Source organism: Telmatherina bonti (genome assembly GCF_933228915.1).
Source record: "Telmatherina bonti genome assembly, chromosome: 1".
NCBI classification, from domain to species: Eukaryota; Metazoa; Chordata; class Actinopteri; order Atheriniformes; family Telmatherinidae; genus Telmatherina; species Telmatherina bonti.
Window position 1 is genome coordinate 29,238,283 of NC_136619.1, and position 24,863 is coordinate 29,263,145.

General features: G+C 38.4%; 1 protein-coding gene across 1 annotated transcript in view; it reads left to right on the forward strand.

Moving 5' to 3' along the window:
* Window positions 1–22,682, forward strand: part of LOC306755224 (glypican-6-like) — a gene marked incomplete at both ends in the record, with an annotated part of 145,440 nt that extends 122,758 nt beyond the window's left edge. The window contains 3 exons of the mRNA XM_079239532.1: window positions 15,255–15,385; window positions 18,327–18,502; window positions 22,459–22,682. Coding sequence (XP_079095658.1) covers window positions 15,255–15,385; window positions 18,327–18,502; window positions 22,459–22,682 — 531 coding nt within the window. The remainder of the gene's footprint in view (window positions 1–15,254; window positions 15,386–18,326; window positions 18,503–22,458) is intronic.
* Between the last annotated feature and the right edge of the window lie 2,181 nt (window positions 22,683–24,863).

A 24,863-nucleotide genomic window follows, 5' to 3' on the forward strand; every position in this document is an offset into this window, starting at 1 on the left:
CTGTATATGTATATTCAGTTTAACACACAATGCCCTCTCCTTGGTGCAGTCCAGCTTTTCTTCTGTCCATCAAGAAGCGGTGGTCATCGACTGCTTCATCTGGCTATTTAATGGTTAGGTCGAAGAGAAAATAACACCTCTCCTGAGAGAGGAAAAGGAATTTGACCTTATCTTCAGGCATTAACATGATAAAATGATTCAAATATGGTCATTCATTTAGTTTCTTGGAACAAGTCACCCACCTTTTCTAGTTTTCAAGTCTCTTCAACCAAAGTCTGTACCATCTAAGTCCAAACAGACTTCTTCACTATGCTCTTTGTCAAACTCGGTAGATGTTTTTCTGTTGTATTCGTCCTCCCTGCATCACACTTCTTCAAACTAATTAAGTTAGCCGTCTTTGGTCGGAGCTCTTCCTTGACGGTTCTCTCATGATCCCCTCCATGTAAAGCAGGCCTCCATTAAAATATTGAGCAATCTCAAAATCTGGTTGGACATGGTCTTGGACATGTCCCCAAAGCTCACAAATCGTGTATTTGAAGCAGTGAAAGGCAACTGGATGCCGATTTGTCAGTGATGTGAAAATCAGGCTTGAAATCTTGTAGTGTGAATCTGGCTGTAGCGGATTTACACTGAAGCCGTTTACACTGAGTGGATTCACACAGCTGCTCGAAAATGAGTCACATTTTCTGTGTTTCTGATGGTTTTACTGTCTGATTGAATGGCCATAGTAGGTTGTTGCTGGAAGTCTTTGCTCATGCATTGTTCCAACAGAAACAGCTGTTCTGGGTAACTCAATTAAAAATTGGGCTTGAGAACCTGTTACCATTCAACCATCTCACTGTGGCTTTTCAAATCTTCATTTATTGCCTTTCAGAAATGAGCTTGTGGAAAGTGGATGGTGGATACCAGGTTTGCTCAGTATTAATCTCTGCAGGGCAGTGAATTGCTCTATTCAGAGGTAATTCTGTCTGTCAAAAGAGATAAATCTATGACAGTGACTGATGTGTAATTAGCGATGTTCATTCAATTCAAACCTGTCTGGGAATGAATTTAAATGAATGTATGACTGCAAACACAGTGGAGCACCAACCTGCCCTTGGTGTTTAATTGCAGTTTCTTTCAATATCATTAAATCTATGCCTGCTTCTACCAAATGAAGTTCCTCGCAGTTAAAATGAAATAACTTTTTATATGCTTTTTGCTTTGATCCACTACTATTTTAGCTCAGTGGTCTATTTCTCATGCAAAGCCTGAGACAGTAGCCTAAAGATGCCTCCGCTCTTCACATTAAACCATCTGCTCTCCAGTACTTTCATGCTTTGCTTAGGTTAGTTGGATTCACACTAAATGATGCATCACAGACAATGTATTAAGCAGGAAAATGCATAGATGTGGTTGCTGGGGATTTCAATGCTCCAATTTCTCCCAAAAACATATAACTGCACAAAATAATAAACCTAGAATGATGGCAAAGCAGTGGTCTGTGTCAGTGTGCCTGTTTCTGTTGGAGGTAAAAAAAGAAAAAAATTAGAAAAGAAGAGGGGGATAAGCACCTGTTGTGGTAGACAGCTGCTTGGGGAAATGTGCACAGCATGGTGCATGCTGCAGGGAGATATGCCGCTATACAAAACCATGGTAATGTATTGTCTGTAGTTTCAAGCTACTCTGCCTGCTTTCTGCATAAGCTCTTGTACACTTTTGGCGCTCCCTGTTCTGAGATCTCTTACATTCAAGTTAAAGAGCACTGTATGAGTTTATAAAACAGTTCATTTTCACAGTGCTTTGACTGAGATGCCACAACGCCTTTCTGTCAGACTTACTGTCACGTCCACTCAATTGCAATGAATGTCAATGATAGCTTCTGACTTGTCGACAATCAAAGATGTTCAGTTTGTTTCAAATTTTTGATTTAGACAAGCAAACCTGATGCTGTGAAATGTGTTTTTCTCATATTGTTTAATACAATGTGGGTTTCGCTGCTGCAATGATAGAAAATGTTATTTGTGGACTGTTTGCAGGCGGCTTTGCCTTTCTCTTGCACTGGCTTGGATTTTTACACAGATGTTTGATGATGACGCACCACCACTGCATTTCTTTTTAATCTAGCACTGTGATCATTAATGCATTAATCAAACATCATTTGTTGTATCATATCATATAAATATAAATGTAGACTGTACGGAGGAAAACTAGCATCTTGCTTCATGTTAATGGCAGTGTTAAGTTCGGGTGTTCATGTGATCTAAAATTTATATCCTTTATTTACTGAATTTCCTCATTGTTAAAAGACCCAACTTTCTGTGGTTTACACAATCTTTATTTTACTCTTTGCAAATACCATATTATAATCTGCAAAAGTCACAAATTGCATATAATGATGGTATGAGAAAAATATTAAAAGTTCCCAGAGGTGGGAGTGCAGGAGTGAGCAGACTCAAAGCACTTTTAAGAAATTTGATGTTCAAGTTTATGTAACGTCTGGATGAATCCACAAACAGCATCATCGGAGCTCTCTCAAGTCCTTCTGTGAGTTGCTCTTGGTACTTATCTAGACTAAGGATGCACTGGTTGAAATGTACTTCTGTTTTTAGATGATCTTGATCTTTTATGATTTTATGTGTATGTATCTTCTATGTGTTCTTTTATGGACTTGAGTCTGTTTAATCAATTTTCATTCATTCGTTCATATTCACTTTGACTCAATATGAGTAAGAAAAAGCTTCCTACACCAAACTGAACCAGTCCATTAAATGTGGTTAAACAGCTTGACTGTAGATATTGCCAAAAAAGCCACAGCATGAACTGGAATCTGCCTCAGCTCCAGCCTCTGTATTTACTGTCAGACTGTTTCCCCTGATGTGGCTTGGTTATCACAATGCCTAAAGGTAGAAGGTGCCTGCATTGATTTATCGCTGCAGAAGGTTGAGAGCTGAACTCATCTACATAGGTAGGCAAGCAAGCTTAAATAGACCACAATGTGTCCAAGAAAATCCTCTTTAGTGCTTTATTCAGAGCTGTGATTCACAAAACACAGGTCCATTGTGCCTGAAGTAAGCCAACCCAATTGCTCTAAGCATAATGAGAAAGTGACCATTCATGTTCTTTTACTTTGGAGATTTGGCTGCTTTTACAAAACCTATCTTAGCTACGCTTTATATAAATTAAATCCCCTCTGTAGAGAGACTGGTTCAATCTGTTATACCATTAACTGGTTTGCTGGTTCTGTGTCCTAGAAACTGCAAGGCTTTAAATGCCACATCCCGCATTCTATCTTTGAGTATTTATAAAGGCTGAATAACAACATTTTCAAAGGGACTGGTCAATAAAGCCACTTTTACACACAGTTCTTACAGTAGCTGCTTCTATTTTGGTAATGTGTCTTTGGTTGATCAAAACTTGCTTTACCATACAAGTTTTTGCCTCCAGTGTTTGAGGTGTTTTTTGGTAAATATATATATAAAATTTAAAAAAAAACAAGATTGGAAATAACTTTAAAATTAAAAAAAAAAACAAAAAAAAAAAAACAAAGAGTGGGTTCCATTCTTTTGGTGCTAATATCTAAGCCAAAGATCAATTAATACCACTGCCAGATAAATTAAAATAACTCACCTACCTGTTTCTTACTTTTAAATTGAGCCATTGAAGCGCTGATAAATATAGTTTTACCTTTAACCAAAGCAACCATTATAATTTGTTTTACTTTTAAAATCACGTCAACACTGATTGGACTAATTTATAACTTAAAGTTGTTTAGTAAACTCTTACAAGAGCATCTGTTTGGTTTTTTTTTTCTCCTCCCAAATGCTATGTTTACCTTTGGGAAAGGGAAACAAAACCAGCTGTGTATGAAACTTCCATCTGTGCTTACATTAGTCAGGTCACGGTTTGTTTAGCCTGAACGTGCTGTACTGAAACTGCTCAGCGTCTGTAACATTTTGAAGTCCATTTTGTCCCTTTACAGCAACATGAATTAAGCACGGTCCAGTATCTAACCAGGAATACCCCAAAAGACAAAGACAAACTGCATCTGGTTTGTTGAACATCATCCTTACAGACTTATTAAAGAGGTGCTTGTAAGATGTTCATTGCATCACAGCGGCTTTTAATAATCAATTTAATAAATTCTTGGAATGTGCAGTGGTGGGGATTTAGTTTGTATCCGCCTTGTTATTTCATGTGACAGTGTAGAAGAACACTCAAAATCAGCATGAAGAATTTCATAAGTGTAGCTTGAAAAGTGAGAAACGAGGATGTTTTCTTAAAGTTGTGTAATTTCCTATTACACAACTAACAGTGAATGCATTTCTTGGTTTTTGCACATCCAGGTTCAGAACCTTGTACCACTTCTCTACTTGAAGTGTTATGTCTTAAGGTTAACAGTTGTATGTTATTTTCAGATAACAGTACAGACTAATTTGAGCAGCTTGGTTTAGGACTGTGCGGCAAAATAATTATACAGTTAATAAGTACAAACACATAAACACAGAGTGGTGTATAAATCATGAAGGTTAATAGGCAAAGCTGTTGTCATGGGGATAAGTTGTGAATTGCATGCTAAATATATATGCTGTCTGTTGCTGGAATTAACAAATGTTTGGAGCATTTTATTATGATTACAAAACCTCCACTAATTGTGTAATTAACAGCAGACACGATCAGGAAAAGTACAGAAATATTGCATTAACCAGTTCACCTTTGTGGGAGTCAGAAATAATAAGTTGGACTTTTGCTGTGCAAAAAAGCCATTACTTTACTTCTGGAACATTTATGCATGATGAGCAATCCACCGGCAAACCTCTGCCAAACATCTATTACATCTGCTGGATGTTTAGATGGCAGCTGAATTTGTCCAGTAAGACTTAAGATTTGAACCTATAGACGTCTTTTTACACAAACATCTGTTTGTGGCAACCAATTTTGCTATAAAAAAAATAAAAGTACCAAGTACTGAACCTACCAGATCCGTGGTCTTGCCACAGCACCAATAGCAGGAGGGCCAGAGTGTCCTTTCCTTCCCCTATTACCTCAGAAAATCCATCTGCAAAACATTTAATATTCTTGATCTTATAGCCAGAGAGTTTGAGGCTCTGGCGCTTTTTGACATGTCTGTGGAGTTATTGCTTTCAGCCTTTGTGTGCTTGAACCAGTTAGAAAATTCTTCCTTTAAGCACCGTGATTAGAACAAAACTGCCCCATTCAGCCATCACTTACAATTACCAGTGATTCTGGGAACTGGAGACATTTTATCCTGTCAGTAAAAAAAAAAAAAAAAAAAAATTCTTTCTCATACACAATGACAACCATTTTGCAATGTTGAAATATAAAATATGCAGTAATCCTAACTGGGGGAAAAAATAGTGGTCTGAACTCCTAACACTGGAATAAATTTTAACTGTGGTTTATTTAGACTCGCACAGCTGTTTTCCACATGTGCTGTCTTCGCTGATAATTACTGACATTTATAATTATCCTTTTTATTCATGATTAATAGTTTTTGAATGAAGACTTATACACTTTATCCCAAGCTTGATGAACGTTATACACATGTTACACACAATGTTTTCACTTCCAAATCCACTAGTGATGTTGGAGTTCACTGGCCTTCCAGCGCTCGTCTACTAATTGCCAGTCTTTTTCAAGAAGAGCCAGAATACGCAGATTAGCCTGCTAATAAAACCATTAGTCACTAAATATTCCAGCACCACACTCTGATTGTTATATTCAATTTGGCATGCCTTATGTACTTAATGAAATGCATTATTAATTAGGCTTAATGAGGGGCTGTTTGCAAGGATATGAAATTGCCTTTAACCTAAGCTCATAAACTTGAAGTCTCTTGTAAATGATGTTTTATAATTTAGTGTGCTTTAAAATCTATATTTATAAGCATGAGGTATTTGGGGTTGAATCAGACATAATGGAAGGACATTAGATTTGCATAACAGCACTGACAATTTGAACCAGCAAACAAAAGCTGGTCTCAAACTTTCATTCAAATTCCAAAGATGATCAGGTGCTATGCCTTTTTCTTTTAACGTAGCCTTTGAAGTTTTAAAAGAGTGTGCCCTTTAACAATGTGTAAAGTGTGTCCATTACAATAATACACGAGGCTGGCTGAGAATATGCACTTTCATGGAATTTAAAAGTGTTGCATTAAAATAAAATGGGTCAGTTCGTGTTAGCTTTCTTTGATTATTATTTCTGTCTGGCAGTTTTAGGGTTGACTCTTTCCAGGTTTTGGCTGTCAAGGAAAAAGCTGCAGTCAAACTTCACACGGCATTTAGAATGTGGAAACACATTATCTCCATTTTAGCCTCCTGACTCTGGCTTCCTCTGAAAATCTATATTGGCTTCATCAGTAGTATTTAAACCATGTTGTGGGGTTTTAATTCATCATGACCTGACATTAAATTAGTCTTGCACAGCCTATATGTGTGATTTCAGATCAGGGTGCACTGGGTTTTATCTCTTTAAGTGAATACATGAGCAGTATTATGCCCTGGTGTCATTTCTTTGAGCAGAGGTTGCTTTCATTTCGCTGTTCTAGCCTCTGGTGTTCGCATTTGGGTGGTGCTCTTTTTTATGCTATAATGTTTTATGAGTCATTTGAAGGGACTGACAAGCTGGTGGCGTGTGCTCTGGTTGAGATTAATGCCTTCTTTTCAAACACAGCAAGTCGTCGTGAGGCACATTGTTTCTGTGAAATCGATTGAGATGGGCCTTGTTAATGGTCCATGCGTGTCCTTAGACAAACTCATTCTCGTTAAAACAGACGTGAGCAAAGGCCAATCCCAACATTTAGTCTTTTGCTCAGAGAGTAACAGCTATGCCTCCACTTTGCAGCTTCTCATGTTGACAACAGGGCCCCTGCTGAGCATTTACTTATATTACTGATCATCAGCAGTTAAACCATGACAATGAGCTGAGACAAAAAGCTTAACACACACACACTTAGAAAAAAACCCATCCTTTTTGTGTGTCTAAACAGTTAGATCACTGATATCTTGCATCAACTATGTAGCTGTAGCAGTTTGGCCTGACCTGTGAAAGTCCTAATTAGGATTACTGGACCAGTATTAACATGCATTGCTGGAGTTCGCCCTACTTGCTGCACGCTCTGAATACTCATCAACCACTTGACTCCAGTTCCAAGAATCAGCACACCCAGGACGAGGCAGATTACAACAAAGCTTTGTCTGAATAAAAACTTCCATTTGTGCAGCACACACAAAGGAAACGAGAACATGGTTTGGAACAGTCAAACTGCATTTGGGTTTTTTTGTTTTGTTTTGCTTTGTGAAGGTTTTATGTTGTCAGAGGTTTATTTGGCATGAGGAACTCGCGTCATTAGTTTTTAATGAGTTGATGACTGATTAAACAGACTAAGTTTGCCCAAAGTATTTTAATTTGATACTCAAGCTCAACCAAATCATGTAATCTTATTCTCATTATTGCACTTCACTAAGAAAGTAATAACCAAATACCTTTTTTAAGCATACGTTACGAGAGTATCTTCCTTGTAGATTATTTTCCAATTTAATGTCGTATCAGGGAAATACGAAGGTTAAAATGTTTTGTTGTCAGTCCTCGTCTCGTGCAGCAGGAGGAGATATGTTTTGTCAAGAGGCTTGAAGTAGGGGGGTGACTAATAACCATCTTCATACTCATTTTATACATCACTCACAGAAACTTAGGGATATTCAGTATTTTTATACGATGTCAGAATCTACCTAAATGAAACAAAACTTTGGCCTCAGCAGATTATAGTAGGTTAACTGAAGACATTTCACCATGAAACATGTTTTGGAGATTGAAACAGTCCAACTTCATGAAACTGTAGCTGAAGTCAAAACCAAACGGATGCAAAGATGACTGGAAGTTTGATCATTGCTGTAAATTAGGCATCATTTATCATTTATCTTCTGCAACTGCAGATGATGACAACAATGCAAATCTGTATAATGCAAATTCTGCACAAAAATGGGTTGGAGTGATGTGTTGATCATCGCTGAATTCCAAACAGATTGAAAAATAACAAGTGTTATGACACAATTTTCATTTCTCGTATATATTTCAGTCATATCAACATTTCAGGTCTCAGACTGTCATTCAGATTTGATCTGATCTGCATTGTTTGTGTAATTTCATTCACCTAATTTAAATCAGATAATACAGAGGAAAGACACAACTAATATAATTTAACATAGCTCAGAAGCAGAAGCTGCCACCTCCATCTGAAACGCAACTAAACAAAACAACAAAGTGCAACCTGAATCAGTCAAATATTCATACTGAAACTGTTCTCATTTCAGCCATTTAAAGATTTCAGCAGCAGAGGAATGAACTCTGTGTAAAACAGAAAAGGTCCAACAGCATTTATTCCTGCATCAGCACAGATGTGGCGAAAGCCGTAACTGTCTCACAAATTCATTGCCATTGGCGCTCATGTACAGACTCATGCGTGGATATTTGACTTCACAAATCAGTCTTGGTACAGTGTGTGTGCTCGCATGTTTGCTTTTCTTTATGAGCAGGTGTTTGTTTGCTGTGTTTGTACAGTTAAAAAGACTGTGATTATTCTTATTTCTCCACCTTATTTATGTATGACATACTATACATTATGCCATGCAGGTTGGCCGTGTTGAAGGGTAATGATGATAGGAATTAGTTTCCGAATGCATCGAGAATGGATATAAATATACTTGTCCATAATAATTTTCTTTTCAAACCTAAGTTTGACCAGAATATTCCTGCTTGCTGTCATAACTGCATCAATAAAACATTTGTTGTGATTCTGAACTTGAGAGAAATAACCAGGCAAAATCGTGTTTGATCCATTCGATGTTGTCAGTGCCAGGTTGCTGTTGGCCACAGTGAGTCAGAGCCACGCCACTGTGTGTTAAACCTAACCAGCTTTGGTGTCTCCATGACAGGATTACCACATCAAATGTGAGGGCAGTCTCCTGCAGTGGCATCCTGTTATTACAGGCCCTTTCATGTCCTGTTAAGACCTGAGGCTTCGCTGTATGTCCTCTCCCAAATCCCCAGTGTAACTAGGACATGATGAAGGTTCCGTGTATCTCTACATGAATGTGCATGCATTCACTTGTGTCCAGCTGTAAACACATATTCACATCCTTTGGGATTCTGTCTGTTTTTGGACATTGTTTGTGTCCTGATGATGAATTAGGATGTTGTTAAGGGGTCTTATTGTTTTGGGTCTTATTTGAATCATTCTTACAACTGCATCCCTTTTGGTGCTGAAAAACTATTATCTGGACAATCTGAACTATTGTTACCAATACACAAATTAGCATACACTGATTGTTTTTCATTTCTAAATGAAAGAATAAAACTTCCAAATGTAAATTCATATAAAGTGGCTTATTTGACATAAAGTGTGCATAAAGTAGATAGTAAATGGATCCCTTATACTGTGCATGAATTGAAATACAGTTTGACTTATTGGACAGGAACTTTACCCCACATTATATCATGAGCATGAAGAAGCTGCTCTTGTGCAAAGATTTCCTTTCATTGCTGTAAAACTGCAGCAGCATTCTGCACTGACTCAAATGGCACTGGCTTCATTACTCACTGCTGACTATTTACTGCAAAACAAAACAAATAACCAACCCTGAAATTTGAACACAGTGTCAGACTGAACAAATAAAATGTGGCAAACTGTCAACCGGTGTTAAATTCCAAGAGTCTTCTTAAGCAGAGGCCTGACATTACTTCGGTTTTCTTGTTGAGGCAATGTGCTAGATGTATGTCAGAATAACCTCTAGGTATTTGTTGCTAAAGCAAAGGTTTGTTTAGTCCAATATCAATAGATTTTCCACAACGGCAATAGCATCCCAATTCACCTCAAAGCTTTTATTAAATTAGGAAAGAAAATTTCCCCTAAAAACCCTGTGGGACAGAAAATACTGTAAGGGAAATTGGGGGGGGGGGGGGGGGGGGGGGGGGGGGGGGGGGTATTTTTGTCTGAGCTGTAGGTGGTAAGTTAGTAACTGCAGTATATGAAGAGAAAGTTGTTATAGTTAGCAAAAATCCAAAGTGCTGCATTGGGATTATAATTGTACAATAGGATTGTAAAGGATTCAAAACTAATGTAACAAACGCAGAACAAGAACATTAATACAAAAATCTGAACCCAGAGGTGTAATTTAAAAATCACTTCAAACAACTCACTCTCTTTGTCATCAGGGATTCAGGGTAGGGGGAGGTGAAGGGTTGCTTGATCCTTTTTAGTAGTGCAAGTGTTCTAATTAATAACAAGTCTCACAAGTTTTTTTTTTTTTTTTCTCTGGGAGGAATCATTTTCAGAACAACTGAGACATGTAGATTTGGTTCACTATACACAGATATATTCATGATTTTTTAGAATTTGATTTAATTCTTATCAAGTTCTAAGCTCCTTCAGGAAAATCAGAGTTAAACTGTAGAAAGCATTTAGCCCTCTCAACTGCAGCTTGACTGAATAAAGTGCAGACTGTGGTGGCCTGTGGCCAGAGCTAAGATAAAGAAATGTTGCTGCTCAGTCTGTTATTACCTCAGGCTTAGAAAAGATAACCTGATCTCTGCTGCTTCATCTCATCATTCTCTCCACCAGCCTCAAACAGTAAATCAGTCAGTTCCACATCCTGAACAAACCGCTAACCACAGTGTTGGCTGCCGGTGTCTGACTCACAGAGGATGTGTTGGTCTGGGGTTGTCAGTTTCAATTACTAATGCCATTTTCACTTTTATTATTTCTTTATCTTTCTATTAAAAAGTTCTTTACATTTTTTTTTTACTTCAATGAATCACAAATTAAGCTTTGATTTGATGTGTATGAACAGCTGCAAAAAACATAATTATGTAAATGTTTTTTGTTTTTTTTTATCAGGTTCACTGGAAAGCTCCATACCCAGCACAAAACTGGCCTCTAATACCAGTTTGTCCAGACGTTTACAGTCCTTGTCTGTAGTGCTGCTCCACCAGCAGACAACAGCATAGAAACGTACACTTGCTGTAGCATGTCACTGCAGACATTGAAGGACCTGAGCCGCCTGAGGAAGAGAAGGCAAATCTGTCCTTTCTTGTGTGCTATGTCTGTTAGAAGACCACTTTAGCATCTGATCTAGAGCTACCCCCCAGGTATCTGTAGTTCTGCACAGTCCCTGTTTCCTCTCCATCTATTGCGAACTGGCTGGCGAGGTGTTTTAGATCTCCTGAAATCCACCACTAGCTTTTTAGTCTTGTGGTATTTAGAAGAAGACTGTCTTTTTACTTTAGTCTGAGAAGGCCTCCACCAAGTCCCTGTACTCCGCCGTCTGTCCACCGCTCTCACACATGCCACAACAGACACATCATCTGAATACTTCTGGATGTGGAAGGAGTCTGAGTTGTATCTAAAGTATGATGTGTAGAGTGTGAAAAGAAAGGGAGCTAAAACAGACCCCTGTGGAGCCCCAGTGCTGCATTCCAGTGTCCCAAAAACACATCTTCACACTCTGACATACTGAGGTCTGCATGTCAGATAGCCCATAATTGAGGATGTCAGCAAGGGGACCACCCCCAAAATCATAAGTTTTCCTCTCAGTATGGAAGTCTTTCTGGTGTTAAAAGCACTAGACAAGTTGAAGAACCGGCTCCTCCAGCAGTATATCCCAGTTTGTACAGTCAGAAAAGTCTCTCAGAGCATCCTGTGCCTCAAAAAACCTCCTGAAAGATCTGGTGGTAACAGGAATCCAGTGTAAACATAGTTTTTATGTAGGTTGGAGACAGACCATGTTGTGACCAAATATGCCCAGTGGTAGGAGAGGTAAAGCCCATTACTCTTCCTTCAGGTTGGCATAAAACAGATCTAATGTCCTAGCTCCATATGTCAGTACAGTCCACGTATTGTACAAAACAAATCAGGCAGGAGGAGAGAGGGAGACCACTTGTCGGTTCTGTGTCCTAGCAACCGTGTCGTGCATGACATCACACGCCACGGAAGGTCTCGCGTACGGGGGAATGTAATTAACAGTAATGACTGTGTGGAATCTACTAGCATGGATTGTTCTTGGAAACCAAATGAAATCAGTTCAGTGTCCAGACAACAAACTCTCTCCTTAACAATCATGTTCTGGGGCTGGGCCCAATTCTGATTAAAAAATAGGATAACGCTCCCATCTTTCCACCTCCCGTTCCTCTTCAGATTTCTACCCACTCATATTGCGGTGCAGCCAGGTATGTCCACGGATGAGTCCAGGGGGTTGTCGTTCAGCCAGGATTACAATTTACAAATCAAACTGCACTCCTTGTACAGCCATTGGCTCTTCACAAACGCCTCCAGTTCATCACATTTGTTTAACAGAGAGTTAACACTACCCATTAGAACAGAGGGCGGAAAAGTCTTGTACCTCCACTTCTTCTTATTCATCTAAACCTTTACTTTAGCACCGGCTCTGCATCCAAAGTAAAGCTTCCTCAGTTGAGTTGGAATTGGATGTTTTATACTGTGTCCTTTCCAACCGTTCCCACATTTTCTACCTATGTACACTGCTTTATCAGAGACAGCACATATTACTCAGAAGGGAAATAAACCAAAAAACAACAAACAGTAGTTTTAACAAAATTAGTTTGAAAAAAAACTCTGATATAATACAACACTACAAAAACAATGAAACAGCACAGGAGCTACTCAGACTTGCTGCCACTAGACCGGCACATGGCAACCCAAATAAATGAATGCATGAAAAGATAAATAATAAATAAGCTGTAACATAGTTATGTTCATAAGAGTGAATGAATGTAAATAAATAAAATTGAATTATTTGATAAAAAAAGAAAGAAAGAAAAAGAAAAGTCATAAGTGGATTGTCATAGCCCACCCACAACAAGCCAACTCCGCTGGGATGGGTGACCTTCCATAATTTACTGACATCAGTTTTTGCTGGGTTTTGTTTGGATTTACAATCATCTAAGCAGAATTCAAGAAAAAACATGAAAGTCTTGTTGTTTAAGAAATGGCAAAATTTCATTGAAATGCATTTCTGAATGACTTTTTTTTTCTGCTGGCAAAACAAAAACATGTCTTATGAAACTATAAATTGGATTTCACGTACAATTTTAAAGGGATGCCAGCCCACTCGTTATGTATTCCTGAGGTTTACACCTTTTGTTTTTTGTTGGTTAACAACTGAGATTGGGAGTCAGCAGATTCATCTTTATGTCAGATGAGCAAACTCCATCTGTTCTCAAAGTCTTTCAACCGAATGAGAGATGTGAGATAAAAGTCATTAGTCCATGTCAGTCACCACTCGCTGGTTAATTAATGGTGCTGAAATAAAAACAAGCAAGTTCTGCAATTCTACCAGAGTCTATTTTCAAATCCAGTTGGACCAATCTGTATAAACTGTATGCTTTGTTACAGTATTTTTAAAGGCTTCAACAAAAATATTTTTAAAGTAATTATTGATGTCACAAAGTTAAACATGAATACATGTTTGTTAACTTAAATAATCCAAAATGAGGATTTGAGTGTTGAATTTGATCAGATATTTTAAGGTTGTTTTTTTTTTGTCTTTGTTTTTTTTTCCCTTTCTTTCTTCGATAAAATATGTTGCTTTAAATTGCATAGCACAGATATTTTGCAGTCTTTGCTTTTTAGAGCCCTGAACTATTCAGCAGCTGAAATTGGATTGAGTCCAAAACAATTTACGGGAAGAATTGCAGCACTGTTGAAAGCAATAGAATTTCACAGAAAAGGTTGTGGCCAATCTACTACAGGCTTTTTTGCCAAAATATATATGAGCGCACATACACACCAACACAAACACTCAGGATGAATGCATCACCTGTCTGACACTAAGACCTCAAGTTGTGTTTTTTTTTTTTTTTTCTTTTAAGAATGCAGCACAAAGGGACATGAAATATGGAATTGGTTGGCTTTCTCTATTAAATGATCACACCTTTGCCTTCCTCTAAGTCACAGACATACACAGTGGACTTAATGTATCCATATAACCAAATATAAGTTGTCTCTTTTGAGCATACATTTATTATTCCTAACCCAGGACTTACTAACTAATCAATACTGCTTAAAAAAACAACAAAACCAAAACCAACCACAATTATTTCCAGTCTCCACATATCAGACAAGCACAACATTCAGGAACATTTTTAAGCTTTTTTTCTTGCAGGATTTGATTCAGACACATATCAGATTTTTTTCTGCTATGGCCGACTGCCTTGAGGTCCTTTCTCAATATCTGTGGTGTGTTGATATCTGGATTTTAAAAGACTATTTTTAAGCCATCAATCATTCTCACATTAGCTTCACAGGCCGAATAACCAACCGGATGTTATCTACTACTGGAAATTTGAGGAACTGTACCTTTTTAATTCAAGCAAACTTTGCAAATTAAAAAAGTAGTTGACAAGTTCCAAATCATGATACTCCCCCCACTTTGAAGATTTGGCGCCTTACCTAAAATCACCTCATACATTTTAATTTTTATTTAAATATATTTGGCCAATGGGCATTAAGATCCGAATGCAATGTATTTATATAAGTTGCACGAATGCCACACCTCTAACGTATCTAACCCCATTTATTTAGGAACACAGATTTTGTCTTTTTTTATTTTATCAGTTAGCAACTATACCGACATTATAAAGAAAACACAATACATTTTTTAGCATGACGGGGCCCCCCTTAATTTCTCTCTACCATTTGCTGATCACCCGTTCAAACTTGCTGAGCCCAGATGGAATCAGTCGGGGGTAACCATTTATGCCAAATATCAGATTTGAAACCTCAAGTCTGTCTGGTATGAATCAGAGATGAACAGAATATAGATGGGAGTTGACAAAAAGGAAAAAAAAAAACTGTGTGGTCCAACAGCGTTTCCCTCCTGATGGAATAAATGAACAGAAGGACTCAAGCAACACAAACTTGCTGCCACATGAATGCTCAAAGTCACAATGTGCTACACTGTTATATAGAGCTGGAGCTGTCAGCCGTGTTTATTTGTATTACTTGTTTGCAGATTTTACAGAACATATCTACAGCTGTTTCTCTCTGACTACAATTAAATTTCAGTTTAATGATTTTAACTTAGAGTAGTAAAATAAACAGAACTTGTACACTGAGAATTTGAAAGTTGTTGTAAAGCGCAGCTCAGACGACATTGACATATTTCTCATGTTTACTCCTTGGCCTTATTACAGAATTAAAACCCTAAAATGCATATGTCCTCTGTTTTGGCCAATGGCAGGTGATTGACATCAAAGAGCAGTTGAAGGAGTCCAAGAGGTTTTGGTCCAAATTGCCAGATGACATCTGTGTTGGGGGCAAACTCACAGAGTCTGATGAGGAGCAGTGCTGGAACAGCCACACCAAAGGAAGGTGAGGACGTGATAACCACAGCAAAAGTCTCGCTGCTCTCCTGTTATCACATTTTGCCTGCTACGGATTAAAATACCCACACTCTTCCCAGATTAACAGTCTTTCTGTAAGTACAATGGCTAGTGCTGATATGAAGAACTTCTGCACTATATAAGCTCTGAGGTGCTGAAACTCAGAGGACTGTAGCGTTTTAAACACCACTCGTCACTAGTGCAGCTTATAGTGCAACATACTAAATTGGTCAGAGAGTTGTTTTCTCTGACAGTGAGCAGCAGATCCTGGCAGAGAACATATATCACTCCATTGCTTTGGTCCTCTCCAAGTAACAAAATCACCAGATGGTGCAATAAAAGATATACGCTCTGCCAAAAATATTTTTAAGCACCCCTCTAAATTTGGTGGGTAAATTGATTGTTAGACAATGTCATGAAATGCCATATTTTTAGTTACTGACACACAAAACACACCCATGTCTATTATGTTGTTATCTTATATTATCATATATAATCTTGTCTGATTTTAGTTGCTCTATTTGTTACTTGTCAGTGTGATAACTGAGATTATGAGATAGTCATACAGATTTCAAAATTTCCTGCTCCTTAGTCAGTTGTTTTCCTAATGATTTTCTCTTAGCATTACAGATTGACATGATATGGCACTGTTATTCAATTTAAATTTGAAACCATTTTCTTTGGTGATTAGACTCAAATGTATCATCACTGACATGACTGGAGGAAGGGGGGATTGAATAGGAATCCTTCCAGGATCCAGATGCATGTGGTGGGAGAGTAAGGATAGAATAAAGCAACTACTTCTGATGAGGCTCCTGTAGCATTTGCAAGAGATGGTGATTATGAGAAGGCAGATTGCACAAAAGTCTCCTTTGAGGGGAACTAACATAACATGGGTCTGTTTTAAAAAGCAGCAATCTTACTGATTGGCTCAGAAAGTAGCAGAGAAGAAGAACCATTGAACCAAAATTGTGACAAAAGTATTTAGGAATAAAGTGAGTTTGGCAACATGGGAGAAGAGAAATCACCAAGCTTTACATACTGAAAGGTTTACACTCTGCAACACTTACATTTTGAACCAAATTGCACCTTGGGGGTACAATGGACTTGGACTGGGATGGTACCAGATACCTTTGTTCCACCCCCCAACAGAGCAGTTTGCACCTTATAAAGGCTAATACTGTACAACTGGGGGCAGTCGAGTATTTATTAAGTACAAACTGCACTGCCGATGGTACAACAGTATCTTTGGTGAATGAACTTGGACTTATATAGCACTTTTCCAGTTTTGCCAACCACTCAAAACGCTTTTCACTACATGTCCCAGTCACCTTGCTACACACACTCACACCCTGATAGGCTCATCGGGGGCAATGCAGAGTTCAGTTTCTTCCCCAAGGACACTTTGGCATGTAGTCAGGGGAAGCCGCGAATCGATGCTCCAACTTTCTGGTTAAAAGACGACTGCTACCTTTGAGGGGAACCAATTCCCATACAATTTGGTATTACATTTTATTTGTATTTGTTAAACAAACAAATATATAATAAATGACTTACATCTCTACCAGGGGAAGTGAAAGGAAAAAAAAGTCCAGCTAAAGGTGCAAGTTTGTGCATGTGAGTGCATTTTGAAAGGTATGAGCTTTACAGATGTTCCTCCATTAATTAAACCACTTTCTTTAGTTGAATTGAAAGACTGAATTGCATACAATGAGTGCATTTATATGGATGGTTCAAACTATAAAGTCCATTGCCAAAAACTTGGGCTTTGCTCTCATTATTTAATAAGATTGGTCAATAAATTAGCTATTTCTTCGAACCTCCTCAGTACATCCAGTGGCAGGTCACGCACCGGCACATTATTGTAAAGTTTAAGTGATGCAAATCATGCAGGCGATGACCACGGTGCAATCCAAAACTGTTAGATTTGGATTGTTCTGGCAGATTCCCAGGGTTGGATGGGTCATTGTGTGTGGGGCTAAGTGTCTGGCCTGGTTTGGGGTCTTGGGGCTGGAGTCCCTGAGGGTGGATCGTGTGTCAGCAGGAGGCGGGGGGGGGGGGGGGGGGGGGGGGGGGGCTGGCAGCCAGATCAATGGAGTCTTTGACCATTCAACAAAATTAATTTGCAATATATCCAGCACTGCTTCCTTGCCTTTTTAGTAGCATCAGCGTTGCTTTTTGCCACAAGTGTATATATTCATTAACAACCTGTTACCCTTGACTGAAGAAAACAACACAGAATCAGTCTGCTCTGAGCAGAAAAGCAGTCAAATAACTTGTCAAACACCCCCTTTCTGGGTGATTGCACAGAGCCTGAAAAGAAAACCTGGATCAACAAAGACAAGGGAATAACTAGACTCACGATATCCATGATCTCTGATCAGGTTGTTTTTGTTGAAACAGCTTTAACAAAGTCTGACTTTGTGACCCTTTCTCCTGGCACACCCTGCTTGCCCAACAGTATTTTCTAAGTGAAAGAAATCTACTTAACAAGGAGCTGATTCTGCAGCATAGAGACAAATTATGGCTACTGCGTTTGCTGTTAATCACAATGTATAAGCGGATTGCAGACACTACAGTAGTTTAAACACTGTTAAATGAAGACAAAACCCTTGCAGCATTGAAAACACATATGAAGCATTTAAAACATACACAGCGGATACATTTTAGAGCCATATTCAACATTTTCTTTGCAGAAACGTGGTATGAACGCACACGCTATCATCGTGAACCGTCAGTGAGGTCTGCAGCAGTGTAGAGTGCTTTTAACCACCACTCAACATTTATTCAGATTCAGTACCACTTAATAGCCTCATTTCAATGTATACACAGTTTGACTTCATTTTTTACAGGTATTCATAAAAAAAAAAGATTTTCTATTACAGCATGGTTGCATTTGGTGACACATTTTTTTTTTTTTTTCTGTCCAGATATTTCCCTGAAGTAGTGAAGGAGGGTCTGACTAATCAGGTGAACAACCCAGAGGTGGATGTGGACATTACCAGACCTGACACGCTGATTCGGCAGCAGATCATGGCTCTGCGTGTCATGACCAACAAGTTAAAGAATGCTTACAATGGAAATGACATCTACTTTCAGGACTCCAGTAAGTTTTCCAGCCTCCCAGCTGTTTGGATGTGCAAGCAGTGTGCAGAGAGAAAAGGGGCTTTGCTCTAATATAAGAAGCAACATTCCCACAGATGCACAAAACTACAGAGACAAGATCTCACTCTTCATCCCTGTTGGAACTTGTCACAACAGCATGTTCGGTGTGGCACTGAAGCATGACTGACATTATTGGGAGAATAAATAGCTCTAGGTGTGGTGACACAAACAATGACAGACAGCCAAGCCTATGTTTAGGAAGATGTACATCTCAAATGCTGCCATGATAGAAACAATCATTTCTAACTCCCTGCATCTATTTGAGCTGACAAGAAGGGAGGGATATCCAGAGCCACAAGCAAAATGAGAGGTTGCATTACATCTGTTGGTTATCTTTTTTTTTTTTTTTCCAAGTATTTCTTGAGCTCCAACATTCAGTGTGAGCAACTTAAACAGATCAATATGTTGTTATTTTTCAGTGACAGTTTGGGTTATAAATAATATGGCATAATTTGTTTACACATCAACCTCCTGCAAACACTGCTGCTCCCAAATATAATTGGGATAATTTCAATCAAAACCTTTTTATTCTTCCATGCTGATCCAAGCCCCTTTCATACATTCTCTGAAGATCAGTTCAGTCACAAGTTAATAAAAGCATTATCAAGCTTTGTAGTTGGGCAGTTTGGCTCCGATTCCATCACTGTTTGCACCTGCATGTTTTTTTTTTTTTTTGTTTTTTTTTTTTTTTTTAAATTAAATATTTAAGTAAATGCTCAACAATATTTTCTCTTTTAACTGGGGCCTACATGTGGATGCTGGGGTTGCAGAAGGGTTCAAAACAAAAGCAGCAATATGCAGTGATCATGACAGCTGTTGGAGCAGCAGTATTGGCAGCAAGTAGGAAGCAACGTGCAATGGAGGAAGTGTGCACCTTAAATAGACTGCCTAGATTAGTTGAGTGTGTTTGATATGTAGCGTGAATGTTTGCGACAGATCATATGAGATGCAGCACAGCAGCTGGAGTTGCATTCCTGAACTACAGCTTTGTTTAATTAAACTGCTCAGAAAAAGCTAAGCTAGTGAAGTAAACTGATGTTAGTTTTGTTTGAGTTTTTGCAGCCATTTTTTAAATGCAAATTTTTACCAGAGAAAAAAAAGTGTTTTGACAGCTCTTCTAAACCAATAGAGAATCCAAAACAGGGAGGGGTGTTATAAGTTAATTACTTTGTTATCACATGCACGTTTTTTACTGATATCCTGTCAGAGTTCTGCAGAAAGGTAGGACTGTCATTAAACAAGTGTCTATACTGTGATACAAATATTGCAGGCAGGAGATCAACTTTTAACACACTTCTCAAAGAATGTTGTTGTTATGGTGTGAGGTTTTCACTAGGAGGTTGTTACCATTATAGGACAATATTTCAGCTAAAAATTTGAAGATCTATTTTGGATTTGATGGATTAGACAGAGGTGGAAGGTGTTGATTCCCTGGCTCTTTCCCAGAGAAGAATCTAACGTGTTGCTTTATTCTGAGCTTTTGTTTGCATCATAAATAAATTATTTTCCAACAGGAACTCTCTTAATATTTTGCTGCAAAGAAGTGACTAAACAAGACTTTAGAAACTTATTAACAATTCATTTCTTGTACGTATGCAATGTTACCTCCTATGCGGAAGCCAGTTATAGCATATTTTACTTACATGTTAAAAGTTTTCTAAAACAACATAAAAGTCACAGACACAACGGTGATGAAATAACTTTGCTGCAGGTAGTTTGCCTTTGGGAGTTCTCCCTCACAAATCCAGATTTTGTGAGAATAAGAACTTGATTTTGTCCACCTCAGGATGATAAAACTCCCACTCCAATATTAAGCTTTCAATGGATGAATATATATATATATTGTGGAGGGCATTTTGTACGTAAAATGTATGTTGTTTGTATAATTAATGATAAAACGTGACATTTCATAATCCTAACAATTTGAGAAATTCAAAGATTTCAAAGCAAAAACACCCAACTGAGAGTTGGGTTCAAATAAATTAGTTTTATGTTGTGAAGTTTGTTGTTGGATCATAAAGAGCAATACAACTTCTAAATGGAGGAAAATGACAGAGAATATTACTTTGAAGGTTTAGAAAGAAAGAAATCACAAAACAGCCTGACAGAAGTTATGAATAGTTGACTGAAAAAAAGAAATGGTGAGGTCCTTTCATGCCTATAAAAAACATGACTACAGCTCATTTCATCAACACCGTTTCATAAACCAAGAAAGAAAAATTGTAGGTCATATAAAATTTATTACATTAACGGATTAACAAAACAATTTTTTCTCATAAAAAATCATTTCTGTAAAAAGTTTACAAAGCAATCTGGAACTGGATCCACACATTAATTTCTAGGAATAGTAGACTGTGTGTGGAGAATAGGGCTGCTCGATTATGGAAAAAATTATAATCACAATTATTTTGACTGAAATTGAGATCTCAGTTATTGAACACGATTATCCTTTTATTTTTAACATGATTTTTTTTAACATTAAACCGTGACTTTTTTTTTAAAAAAAATGTCTTTAGGATTCCACAAACAAAAAACAATAACATGAAGCTTTTTCTTCACAAAGTGCAAATACTGATGTAAACTGAATTGATAACTATGAGTAAGGATTAAACAACGCTGCGCGTCGTGGTGTTCTCAACTCCGCGTCGGGTATTATAACCATCTAAACCACGGTTACAAGTTTGTATTTCTTTTGTACAACATTTGTGAAGTATAGGAACTATTTCATGTTGGCCTGGATGTGTTTTTTATGCCAAACAACTGCTGTCAGGTTACAGCGCGTTTCTCTGATTCACCTGTTGAAAGACAGCAGATCTGAACCAGCTGATTAACGCATTGCTATGGTAACGCCCCGTAACCGAGGGATATTACAGTGTTTAACTCGCCGAACTACGCGTGCGTTTATACGAAAATAATGCAGCCAATTCTCACTGACAATGGTATAAACTATGTTGAGCCGACTGAGACTGGCCGTCTGGGAGTGCTTTAGGACGGTGAGAGACTTCTGCTGCTCATTCGTTACAGTAACTACAGAACAATATGTGCCTTCAAGTCAGTCACCAAAACACCAGAAAAGTCTTTAATAACTCCAGTTAAAGCTGCTAGATTTGCCGCTAGTCACTTTTAACTAAAAAAAGTCACCAGATTTAGCGAGAACAGTGTCTGAATGAAACCAAAGCGGCTGTGGGAGGAGTTTACAGCACAGCGCTGCAATGCCAGTGACGCTCAATTAGCAACTGAAGACAGCAGGAGAGGAAACTGCTAAGAGAAAAATAATCGCACCCTTTTATTTTTATGATCGTTGAAAACCCAGATCGTAATTGAGATAAAAATCTGATTAATCGCCCAGCCTTAGTGGAGAATGTTACATATTTTCCGCTGGTGTCTTTGTTCCTACACATTATTTAAAATATCTGGCCTCAGCAGTCTAACTGTGTTCGCTGCTGAAAGAAAGCTACTCATCTCTGGTATGCTGAATTACAAGCATGCAAAGACAACATGTCATGTGAGAAGCAGCAGGACGCAGACACTGGAGTGCTCTGTAAAGTGTGGGTGATGTCAGTAAGTAAATCATGACAGCTCGGGTCAAGGATTTGCACAAAACTGAAGTGAACAAGTTAAACCAGTAGCCTCTCTGTACTACTGAGCTGTAGGGAGTCAGAACGAATGCAGGAGTTGATAGCATGACAGTTCTGTGACCATTACAGATGTAAGCAATGTGTAAATGTAGTGTTGTTTCTGTGTTTAAAAAAAAAAAAAAAAAAAAAAAAAAAGCTGCTTATCTGTAGATGTTAACTATGATTGTATATTTTCGTTTTACGCTTTGCTTTGAGCCAAACCACTGAATGTGATGTTGTTTGCATGTATGGTTTAATCTTTGTGATTTTGTCGCTGCAGGTGACGAGGGGAGCAGCTCCGGCAGTGGCAGCGGCTGCTCTGACGGCTGTACTACAGAGTTAGTGTTTGTGGAAACAGAAGCTCCTGTGATCAGAGCTGACAGAAGCGATGAACATGCTGCAGCTGCAGCCGCTGGCAAGTCACTTTCCCGCGGACCCTCCGCTCTGCTGGTGATGGCGTCCCTCACACTCCCACTATGGGCTATGCAGACTGAGTGGAGATAATACAGTGTGGCTTGATCTTTGACTTCCATGCTGTTGTGTAACAGCATGTTTTACAGCAAGCTACACTGCTGTTCCCTCACTGGACATGTAGAACCTCCTGGAAACATGTTGAGAATTGCCGACTGTGTGGTTTCGTAGGGTTGGAAGTGAGTGCAGTGCTGCATCCTGCTTGTCCCCCAAAGAATGCTTGGTGCCATCAGTGAACCAGCTTTCACGTCTCTGGAAAAAAAAAAAAAAAAAAGAACAACAAAAAAAAAAAAAAAAAAGTGGTGTTTTCTCATTATTCTGTGAGCTTTGAAAAACATGCTTCTCTTTTAGGAAATGACGGTGTCTCTGTCACTGTTTTCTCAGATGAAGGGGAATCTTATTTTCTGTTCCTTTTTATATGATCAAGTAAAAACAAAACAACACCTGTTTTATCCCATTCGTTTTCTCCCCCTCAGACTAAGAGAAAGTTTTACTGAGTGCATGCATGGATAAGATGTTAACAGGTTTTTTTTTTTTTTGGTTTTTTTTGTCTTTTTAAGCAGGTTACACCGTTTGGGATTGGTTGGCACAGGATTGTACAACGCTAGCAGTTTACCTGGTTTCCTGTGTTTTTTTTCATATCAGTGTGGCGTGTGGAAGCAGCAGTTCTTACAGCCACTTTATTGTTGCACATTTAATTATCTCTCAGAAAGTGCTGATTGTATTGCACTAAGAGAACTACTTTGCACAAATTGTTTTTGTCGGCTTCATGTGTTTATAAAAGCTACAGGAAACATCTACTACATAGAGAAAAAAATCTATATTTTCAGAGCATTTAACTGATTGTATTGTACTTATAAGCAGTTACAGTATGTTGTCCACTGGAAGGTACTGTAATGTAATTTTACTGGTTTAGGTAATAGGTACATTTTTTTTAAATAAAAGTTTTATTTGTCCTTTATGTTATTAGTTGTTAAAAGAAAAAGTTTCAGAAACAATCCTAAGCCATTATATTACAATCGCCTGCTAACAATGTTCAGTTACCCAATTTACTCTCTTCTGTTTAGGTAGTCAAGATGCGCTTACACGGTTCTTTTTTAATTCTCAGAGGTCTAAAAGAGGAGAATTATTAAATATATGCTACTGAAAATTTAATTTGATTGATTGTCCAGGTCCCCGCACTTACAATTTTTTACAACTCATTTTGTAACCTTTTAGTTATGTTTTTAATACATGAGACATTTACTTACCCCTCTGGGTTCACCATCTAGCCCTACAGGTTAAATATTTTGATTCTTTCTCTAAAATCTGTTCTTGTTTGACGACTGAGGGCAGAACTTCAAGTTACCGAGGTTGTGTCAGTGGTCGTGTACAATTACTCTTACAAAGGTGTGTTGCCAAGGTTAAAGAGTTCTAACTACCCCTTGGAATAAGGTTACTATTCATAACTACGACTTTTTTTCCTGCAGGCTTCGACCTTTAAGTAACTGTGGAGGTGTAGGGTGCAAATCAATAATTTGCACTTTACCACCACAACACAACCGCTGCGACCCCTTGTCACAGTGGAAAGATGGCTACAGAAATGTTGCAAGCATACTGTTGAAATTAGCACCAGAACAAATGTTCAAAAATGTTACATGAAAGGGAGCTTTTGAGGCACTCACCGTCATGCTGTGTGTGCCTGCAGGATCCAAACCAACCAACTCTTAAGCTCCAGAAATGTTTCAACAGTATAAATGTCTCTTATCACAACAGGGACCTTCCCCAAATGCATTGCTGTAACAAATTAACAGCTGCTCTGAGCTTTTCAAAGACCTGGTTTTGTTTCCCATCGCATGCAAAGGCAAGCATGGGATGGAATAAGTTTCCCCTCTCACTGTCACCTACAAGCAGCAGGAGCTGAAAGCAAAAAAAAAAGCACAGAGTTATTGCCAGAATCATGGTTGTCTTCACACAGAGCACCAGAAGGGAAACCTGTCCTCGGTGTGCCTATATGACTCACAACTGAGACTCTGAGCACTACAGGACGCTCCTGCTGCACAACAGTTGACCTCTATCACCTCACTGTTCACAGAAATTGCTTTAGGAGAAGGTGACTGAGCAGCGGCCTCCCAACTCAACCAGCGTGTAGGGATAAAATCACTGATGCATAAGCATTAATTGCAGAATGCAACAGGCCAAAGCCTGAGGAAAGACTACGCTGAACGGGTTAAC